The sequence below is a fragment of the Ipomoea triloba genome, chromosome 12 (assembly GCF_003576645.1).
Source record: "Ipomoea triloba cultivar NCNSP0323 chromosome 12, ASM357664v1".
In the NCBI taxonomy this organism is placed as follows: Eukaryota; Viridiplantae; Streptophyta; class Magnoliopsida; order Solanales; family Convolvulaceae; genus Ipomoea; species Ipomoea triloba.
This window is the reverse complement of record NC_044927.1, coordinates 8,397,708-8,408,572: the sequence shown is the minus strand read 5'-3', so window position 1 is coordinate 8,408,572 and position 10,865 is coordinate 8,397,708. Positions and strand designations below refer to the sequence as shown.

General features: G+C 38.0%; 1 protein-coding gene across 1 annotated transcript; it reads left to right on the top strand.

The window, feature by feature from the left end:
* Positions 1-9,258: 9,258 nt before the first annotated feature.
* Positions 9,259-10,158, top strand: LOC115999304. The gene has a single exon (XM_031239160.1). The coding sequence runs from the start codon at positions 9,259-9,261 to the stop codon at positions 10,156-10,158; it is 900 nt and encodes a 299-aa protein (XP_031095020.1).
* Positions 10,159-10,865: the final 707 nt, after the last annotated feature.

The window sequence follows — 10,865 nt, the reverse complement described above, 5'->3', positions numbered from 1 at the left end:
TTCGTCTAACTTCCCCGTTCTAAAATATCCCCCCCCCCCCCTAAAGGAAGAGATATGACAAATTCGGATAACCAAAACATTTTCGCTAAGGACTACGACGATGAGGTCGAGGTCGGGTCCTTCTTGGTATCCTCGTATGACTCGACCATCTGTGAAGTTGAAGAATTCTCAGGAACCCAGGTGGAGTCGTTAGGTTCCATCGGGGGTCGGGTCGAGCAGCACCTGCCCGTGTCAACTCGAACTGACTCAGAAGAAGTGGGGCCGTCTAGCATAGAAACCTCCTCCTAGGGGTGCAACCCCAACCAAGAAGAAAGAAACAGAAGAGGAGAGCTTATCCAATTTGCCTTTAGCCGAAGTTGCCAATAAGGCTAAGGCAAAGAGGAATTAAAGCTAGAAGTTGTAGAAGAAAGTCAACCAAAGAAGGCATCCAAAATCCCCAAGGCACCAAAACCAAAGTGTAAGATTCTCGAACATTCAAAGAAGCCAGTAACCGAAAAGTGTAAGAAAATGCAGCCAAGACGTCACTAGTTGAGGGAATAAGTCCGAAAAGTTGAGCCTCGAGAGGTTCCACAAGCACTTATCCCAGAGATAAAATCAACAGTTCGAGAGGTTATGGAAACAACTATTCGAGGAGAAGATGAAGAAGAAGAAGAAGAAGAAGAAGAAGAAGAAGAAGAAGAAGAAGAAACGTCTTGAGGAGTAGAAGTACCGCTAACAATTCGAACTCTATCCGTCCCATAAGAACCTGCCCTAGCAGCAGACGTGGAGAGTGAGAATATAACCAAGGTGGTGACCGGGATTGCCAAAGAGGTTGACATCAATGTTGTAGAAACTGAAGATAGTGAGGCCACTTTAGATGACCCAACTGCACAGCAAGTAAGAGCTAATGCTCAATTGGCTCAACAAATGGTGGATGAAGCCTTATTGTAGGCTATGTATGCCGGTGAGGACAACACCATATTAACAAATGAAGATCTACTTGTAGAACTAATTAGGGTGACAAGCTGACAGAAATGGAGAATGTCAAAACTTGACATTATTGAGGAAGGCATAACACAAATGAGGCCAGAAGAACAATTTTCTCTTGAATGGTTGGGAATAACCTCTATTCCAATAGCCACGAACATTAATGAAATCAATCATGCATACCTTCGAAAGGTGGTTGAGAAGGAAATAGAGAAGGGTAAAGCCAAAATCACTAAAGAAGAAGTGAAAATTCCTCAACAGATTGAAAAGAAATTGCAGAAGAAAATGAGGAAGATCTAAATGTTCACTACAAAAAAAAGTGAAAATAGAGACATACGATTTTCGTCGCTAAATAGCAAAATCTCGTCGCTGAACTGTTTGAAAAAGTGTGCGAAACTTTAATGACGGAAGACGAATCTGCCACTAGATTGTTCTTTGAAATAACACTGTACAATTTTAGCCACGGAAATGAGAATCCGTCGCTAAAATGTACAGACAAACGCAACCCGAATGAAAATATAGCGACGGAAAAATATATTTGTCGCTAATTTGTAACAACTAAAATTCCCGCAAAAATTTTGTCGCAAATTTGTCGCTAATTTGTCTCTAATTTTTGTGCAAAAATTCACCGCCAAAATTAGCTACGTATTTAATGACGGGAAAAATCTGTCTCTAAATGTCCATTTAACAAAAAAAATGAAAATACGTCGCTAAGTTGTCGCTAATCCGTCGTTAGCTTAGCAACGGAAAGAATCCGTCACTAAATTCGTTGTTATTTTCGCATTTTTTTGTAGTGCTTGTACATCAATCACCGTTCGCAAACATTTAATCACTGTTTGCATATATTTGATCACCGTCCGCACACACTTAATCACCATTCGCACACACTTCAACTTAGCATCTTAAATCAATCTAGACCATTAAATTATTAAATGGATGCACAAGATCTGATCTCACGATATTACCTAAACAAGTGATCTCTATATATATATATATGTGTGTGTGTATTTATATATTAAAAAAAGAGGTATCCGCGAAACCCGAATTAACTGCTGCCGCGCATACTTTCAAATTAAAAAATAAAATAAAATTACTCTATAATTTCCGCGACACCCCCTTACGGGTTTTGCGGAAAGTTTAGGCCTTTTTAGTCACCTTCATTCGCTACACATGTGGAAACAATTGGGTGTAGTGGATGTACTTTTCTGTACTAGTGGTTGTCGAGATGTTGAACCAGTGGTAGTTCGTGAAAGGATTTAAGATATTTTCACCCATAATTACTCCGCGTCTCCACTAACGAATGCATTCGGCCTTTGTGATCTCATCAGCTAGAGAGACTCCGCTCTCTTTGATTACATTGAATAACATGCTAGACAACACTTCATCAGAATCGCTGTGATTGCCTTTTCAGAATGATGCTAATCTCTCTAAGATTTTGTTTTGTGCCTTCTTGGCCTCAACCTTTCGCCACTTACGCTCCTGTTTTGCTTCCTCATATCTTCTTCTCTGCTTCTCAATTTCTTCATTTTGAAGCTGAATATGATCTAGCTTCTTTTTCTTGTCCCACTTCTCCGTCCAAGGAGGTCAATTTTCAGCAACGAATTTACTCCCACTGCCTTGTTCATATGAGACATAGTGAACAATGTCACCTTATGGTTTCATTGTTATTTTCTCTTTCCTGCTACCCTCCCCATATTTGGTATCATCTAATCTACGCAAAGAGAAAACAATGCCTAATATTGTATTCATCTTGCCATTAAGATTGGCAAGGTCTTCTTCAATAATGATGGCATACTTCTTGATGTCTTCTGTGCCATCCTTGATCAACCTTTGGTTCCAGAAGAGATCATCTTGATTGGTCAGCACATTAGTGAGCATCTTCACCATCTCACTCATCATCATCATCTCTATAAAAAAGATTCAAGCACTAACTCTTTAAATTTTGTCTCAGCTTCATTCAAAGTGTCAGCTGGCTGTTGTTGAGAAATGATAAGCTTCCTTGTTGCAGATGCCTCATTAACCAAAGTGGCTATGGTCTTAGCAGTCCCCTTGGTAGATTTTTTTCACAGCTTTCTTCACCTTTTTGAATAGAGATTTTTTCTCCTTGGCCATTTGCTTCAATACTTCAACCACAGTAGTAATGCCCTCAGTTAGCCTTGGAGAAAGATGTGGTATGCGAACCTGTTCAACATCTACTTAAAATAAATGGTCAGAATTACCTCCAGTTAGTGCTTTCAAATTTTTACCAGAGCTGGGAGAGTCCTCTAACTCAGATTCCAGAATGAATCCTCCTCAAGTTCAACTGTTTGCTCTGCCTCAAATATGCTGGGTTCAACTGTTCGTCCAGCCTCACTGTTCGGTTCTCCATCCTCTCGAACAGTTGGTGTGTGTGGCGAACTCCTCGGAACTTCTTACCTCTTGAAGATTTGATCTCAAAATTTTTTAATGGTCTATATTGATTAAAATTCCAAGTTGAAGTGTGTGCGAACGGTGATTAAATATGTGCGAACGGTGATTAAATGTGTGCGAACGAAGTGTGTGTGTCAATCAATCTAGACCATTAAAAAGTATTACATGGATGCACAAGATGTGATCTTACAATCTTACCTAAGCAAATGGTCTCACTGGAACCTACCCTATATATATATATATGTGTATATATATATATATATATACATACATACATACATACATATATAGACTTACTAAAGTTAGGAATTTTAGTCTCCAATTTATTTATTTTTTAGACTTAGGAGCTTGTTTTTCTTTTGTTCAAATAGTCTGAATCGTAACTAGAATAGTTACCTCTCGGATGGTTAGCAGACAAGCTTCGAAGAGTTCAAGAGCTTAAGAGTTTGAGACAAAGAGTGGAAGTCGAAGAGTACAAGATCGGAAGGTTGCAAAGGCCGAAAAGTGTAAGGACCTACCTTACTGAATAGTAAGAATATTGTTCGAAACATTAACTCGAATTGTAAGAGTTAACTGTTTAATGGAACTACTGGTCGGGACGTTCTCTGAGCAAACAGTTGGAAACCTTAAACGAACAAAGCTTTATAAGAAAATGTTACCAAGACAAAAGGTGTCCTAGGTACACATGCCAATGAGATTTCTCTTAAAAAGCCTAAACAAAAGGAGTAGAATAAAAAGTAATGTTCAGTAGAAACTAGTGTTTCAACAGCTGGAAATCTGATAAAAAGCAACCTTTCGAAACGTTTGAAATAAATTTCCCTCCAACGAATTTATTTCAAAATGTCAATAAATAACTTCATTCAAGTCTAAAAACTGTGTTGGTCTTTCAAGTGAAAATTTACAAGTATTCAAAAGCTTTTAGCGCAAAACATCAAGTGACAATCAGAGAGATTTCAAGCATAAACGCCACATTTAGTGAAAACTTGTGTTGCAAATAGTGAAGATCAAGACTACATCTAAGAAGCCAAGTCTAAGCGTGGGAGAATCAAAGATTTTCTTTGAAAAATATGTATCTCTACTCGGTATAAATACAAAGAAGCGGGGTAAACTCATGTAGAGTTGAAAAACCTAGATACTCAAGGCCGACTCTATTTTCAAGGCTTGAGCGATCTTTTGTATTAAGGGTTTAGTGCAATTCTCCTTAGAGTTTAAGGAGAATAGTGGAGTAGGTTGGGTTTTGGCCGAACCACTATAAAAATCTCTCTCTATCTTTTATTTACTAGCATTTACATTATCACTCAAACAAAACTAAGATTTCATAAAGGGGTTAAAAGTATTTCCGCTTCACAACTCTTACGAAAGGTTGATTGAATCAAGTTCACTCTTCGGTTCAATCAGTCGAATAGTAAAAATTTTCAAAATCGTATACAGGTCTATTCGCCCAATTAAACTACAATTTTATTTAACAATATACATTCAATCTGTGAGACTTGCTATTCAGTTTTATTTTATGCACAAAGTAGTTTCATTACGGCACCACTAAAGTATCATTCTTGTTCAACTATAGTTTCATTTGAAAATTTACGCTCAATATGTGAGACCTGCTATTTAGTTTCATTACAATATCACTAAAGTATCATTCTAATTCAATTACAATTTTATATGACAATATACAATCAATACTCAATATATGAGATATGTTATTCAATTTTATTTTATGCACATTGCAGTTTCATTACATTAGGAAAAATTATAATTTAAGCCCCTCCATAATATGCCAATTATCAATGTCATTCCTGAATTATTAGTGGTGTAAATGTTACCACTCAATTTTCAAAATGGTACATATATTGCCCTCCCGTATAGTGTAAATGTTTCCCCTCCCATAGGTACAAGAGAGGCAATATATGTACTGTTTTGAAAATTGTGGGGTAACATTTATACCACTAATAATTCAAAAGTAACATTGATAACTTGCATATTATGAAAAGACATAAATTATAATTATCCCCTAACAATATTACTAAAAAATAAAATAAAAACCTTAGTGACAACAAATCATAACGAACATTACGACTGCTATTTTATTTCATTAAAAGAAACGGTGCCATTTTGACTATGGTGTATTTGGATCATGGTATATCGGCTGCGAAGCTAATGAAGGTGGGTGGTAATTCCTCAACAACTATTATTTTGATTAAGAAAAAAAAGAGAAAATATATTTGAGCCATAGAGGAAAAAGACAAGTTTTTGTTACCTAGAAGCTTCCAGAGTTCCAGAGCATCAGATATTTTTCGTCAACTATTCTTTCAAGTAACGAGTGGTGATGAACGAACTCTGATCTGATATGGACAATGTGAGCAGAAGCCTATAACATAAGTAGTATGTATTTTCAATTCGAGCTCATCTTTTAATTTCTTCAAAATTTTTGTGGTGTAGTGAGAGTGATACGGAAGCAATAATTGTGTCAAATTTTTGTGGTCCACAAAACTGAGCAAAAGAAAGATTATATTTCTGGAGGAAAGAACAGCTTACACCCTAACCTCTATCTTAACAGTACCCAGAAGCCTCCATTTTGTTGTTTACTCACTTTGGTCATCCATACTAGTTTATAACATTCAATAATGTGTGCTTCATAGTCTGATTTTATTTTTAGTATATCAAAAAATTTAAAAACAAACAAATTTAACCAAAAAAAAAAAAAGGTTTTAAGTAAATTTGGCAAAAAAAAAGTCTTAACTAAAACTTATTTTTGCAAGAATCAATTCTAGATGCATTAAACTCAATATGTATTTACCAACTACCATGTAGTATGATGAGATCTCGATTACTATTCAAATGAGTAATCATAGGTTTGAATCTCGATAGTGGTAACTTAAATTCTTTGAGCTGAAAATGTTCGCTTATCTAAGTTCGTCATATAACAACTATACATTTAATTTATTACTTTCTCTTGACAATTAATAGAATACATGCAATTGATACAAAACTATAGACATGCCCGGTCCTATTGTTTGATAGGCATGGGGCATGAAAAAAAAATCCTACTTAAAGTTAGGATTATACCTAAATTTTAAATTACATAACGAAAAAATACTATTATTAAATAATTAGAAATTAAATTAAATTCACAAGTTTTTTTAAATTTTACATACATCACAACAATAATCATGTAAAAAAATTATAGGTGTTTTCCTAAATGTAAAATAATCAATAACTACATCAGTGTCTTCATAAATAAATAATTATAGTTTATAAAAAAACAATCTAAAACTAAAAAAGCTTATAAATAATAGCATTGTTATCATAATAAATAATATATTAATTATTAATAAAAATATAAAATAAAGCTTACAAACAAGGCGGGGCTAAAAATACTTTTGACTGGGGTGAGAAATCAAAATATTTTAAAACATGATAAAAATTATTCATACCAAAATATGAAATGTAATTAATTGGATAAAATGATTCGAAAAGAAAACACGTTATAAATCACAAATATTCTATATCAATGTGGTATTTATAAATACTTTTTCTTTTAGCTATATCAATTTCAAGATTTTCTAGAGTGATTTAAATATGCGAATACCTAATAGAAACTTCTAAATTACATTAGACTAGATGATTCATTAAAAAAATAACGTGTGAGTCTTTATTATTGTAAACCCTAGTTTATGATTGGCTATATTGGGGCAAGTTATGCTACTAAAGAAGCCTCCGACAAAACATATCCTACACTAGTGAAGATTTAGAAACTCGTTGATGATCTTCACCGACTTACCTTCAGGACCGGCGGAGCAGTTTCTATATTGAGGATTTTAGAAACCATGTGTTAGGAAGTCAGAATTTCCTATATAGAGTTATGGCAGGTGATCCTTCTCTACAAAGTAACCCTAGAAGATTACTTGTTCATCAAGATTCGGATATCCCTTATATAATAGAAGGAGGTTATAGCCTTGAGACTTTACACACGAGAACATCATTTACTGGAAAGTCTTCTTCAATTCTATGTCAGTTTGAGAGTTTATTCTTCAAATCATCTTCTTCTCAATACAATCTTAGCTTGTTTAGAGTTAAGGCGACTTATTGAGAAGAAACGTCTCATCGTGCTGACTTGTGGGTCGTACTCCATACAACTGTGGTGCAATAGTGAGTGAGTCGGTGAGACGGGTAGCTTCAACGTGGATCTCCAAATGATGAACTCTTTGGACTGCTGATTGCAAGGATCTCTGCCTCAACAAACCTCTATAAGCTTCAGCAGACTGGGTACTTACCTTGTGAGGTATATCGCACATTGGGTTGAGATTGCGATCTCTTTACCATCTGTATGATTGAATGGTTGAAAAAGTAGATTGGACTTACTGATGGTGGTACCCCTGATGTAGATATTGTTGTATCGAACTGGGTAAACAATATCGTGTATCATTCATTTCTGTTTGATTTAATCTCTACACTTGTCAAATAATAACCACATGGCAATTAAGTGTGCTCTTTATTTAACATTTGTGTATATATTATTTGCTTTTATATATATATATATATATATATATATATATAGACACACACACAAGAGGGGATGGGGTTAGGGTTGGGGTTGGGCCCCCTCCCAACATGAGCCTTGGGTAAGACCCAACCTACCCTTACCCAAGACCAAGCCTGACTATAGAATAATATATTTATAAGAAAAATTGTACTTTTGGTACTTCAATTATTTTCAAGTTACAAATGAAATTCTTGTCTTTCAATTATCGTAAATTTAACTGTTGCCGTCAAAGATTCCGTCGGGTCAGTTCCAAGTAGTGCGACCCCCACGACTCAATCAGCATCTGAACCAGACCGGCCACCTCCTCAGTTGTTCCTCGTACCACACCTTTGACCCCAGACCCAACACCTGCATGTCCCTAATAACGCAGCACATCGACGCGTCGGCGAGCGTGGTGTGGCCGTTCGTCCGCCGCTTCGACAACCCTCGATGACGATAAGCGAACCAAAAGCTTCCGAGTGGTCGGCGGCGAGCACTAGCTGAACAACTACCAGAGCGTTACTTCCGTCAACGAGTATAATAAATTAGCTGAAATTGCAATGGGAGTAGGAAACTCTTCGATGAGTACGTACGAGGAACAGTTGAGGAGGTGGCCTGTCTGGTTTACAAGAAGCGGCAGATAGTCTGTCAGAGAAGAAGAAGAAAAGATGGATTCGTCGAAGAAAAAGAAAACAGACGTGAAATGTCTAAAATACACTCATTATTTTAGGGTTTAAGGTTTTTCAGCGAAATTTGGCCGGTACGTAATTTGGCCAGAGTGACTGAAATTAATAAAAATTTAATATTTTAGATATGAAATTAACAATTTTAAAAGTCGTAGTTTGCAATTAATAGGACCCCTATAGTCAGTAGACCAAAATGACAATTTTCTCTCTCTATATATATATATAGCATGGCCGGGGCAAGAGCCCAACCTACTCTTGCCCAAGGCCAGACTTGACTATAGAATAATATATTTATAAGAAAAATTGTACTTCTATCATGTTTTTCAATTGTTTCCAAGTTACAACTGAAATTCTTGTCTATTGTAAATTTAATCTTTTGATTATTGATTTAATTATAAATCTAACTCCTGTATTTTAATTGTTGTAAATTTAGTTTTAGTCTTTTAACTAGACTCGTTACTCTAAATTAGATGTAGGTTTATAGAGATATGAACTATATTTATAACCAAATTAACGGAGGGGAGAGACCTACACATCTTGTCCCAATAACAAACTTGTCTATTGGTACCATTATTTTGTTGGCTTGGAAGAATGGTTTCCTTCTGTAAGGTGGTTTTAGTTTGGTAAGTTTCTTTGCGTTGCCCTAGCCGTTGCGGCGGCGGGTTGTTCTGTCCGATGGCGCAACCGCCACCGGGGCCTGGTAATGACCCACCGGATATCCCCATGGAGGAGGGAGACCCTCTTTCGCATTTGGCAAAGAAACAGCAACAAATGAAACGCTCATTTGCGGACGCCGTGGCATCCATCAACATCTCCGCGGAGGAACTTCCATCTCGCGTAGAGGCCAATGAATGGGCGTTTGAAGACTTTGACGTGGAGTCTGACACTGAACCTGATGCGAATGATATTGTCGAACGGAGACCGAGAGTTACGTTCTCGAAGGAATTACGCAAGGAGTTATGTAGTGCATGGAAGATGGCGCTGATCATCAAGTATCTGGGGAAGAATATTCACTGTAATGTCCTGAACCAAAGGTTGCCGTCCATGTGGAACCTCCAAGGTAAAATGACATTAATCGATATCGGTTATGGATATTTTGTCGCCCGCTTTGATAGTAAAATAGATTATCTACACGTTCTCCTCGACGGACCGTGGAAAATATTCGACAATTACCTTGTTGCTCAGCGATGGGAGCCGGAGTTCAGACCTCGTACAGCCAAACTCTCAAAAATGGCAGTTTGGGTCAGACTCCCCGAATTGCCGATGGAATACTTCCGGGATGACACCATCAAAGCTATTTTGACTAATGTGGGAAAGCCACTCAAACTTGACAAAACTACATCCATTGCAACGAAAGGGAGGTTTGCAAGAGCAGCGGTTGAAGTAGATCTAAACAAACCGTTGGTTTCCGATGTGTTACTTGGGAACTCGGTCCAACTAGTTGAGTACGAAGGGTTGCACGTCGTCTGCTTCAACTGTGGTGTGGTTGGGCACCGGGAGCAGTCCTGTCCGGAATCAAATCGCCGGAAAGTGAGACACCAAATATGGACACCAACAGCGAAGCAGCTCCAGTAGCTGAGGATACTCGTCACCCTGAACCACCGTCGACCACTCCTACGACACAAACTAGACCCAAGTATGGGACTTGGATGCTGGTTACGAAGAAAGTAAAGCCGCCGGCTGCTGTGAACAACACCCGATACACCAGAAAGGACAATAATGTCGCTGCTACTCGTGGTAACCAGTTTGGCATACTGGCGAACACCAATGAAATTGACAGAACTCTCGCACGAAACAACAACAACGCAGATAGGAGGAAGCCTAAACCGGGATCCAAATCTGGTTCCAAAGGTAAGTCTCCGCTTCCGAATAACAATCCCCAAGCTGCCTCTCCGCCGCAACAGCCGGTTAACACTACGGTTTCTCCTGAGTCTACTCGTTCGGCCAGCCTGGCGGTGAGAAGCCGTGGAGGACGATCGGGATTAAATCGTGGTAAAGGGAGAGGAACAGGGAGGAATGATTCGGCTAGCTACCCTAGTCCTTCTCCGGACCTTTCGGCTGTTCACTGGAACAGACAGACTGACCCCCGTTCTTTGTTTCATTTCGGTGGTGCCCCGGCTTCGGCGGGTATGGCGACAGGGGAAAAATCCAATCAAACAGAATTGGGTTCCCCATCTGGTGTTACGCCTGGGGAAGGCGGTGGCCAAACTTCCCCCGGTGCCACGGGTTTGTTATGAAGATTCTTACCTGGAACTGTAGAGGTATTGTCAACGGGCGTGTGA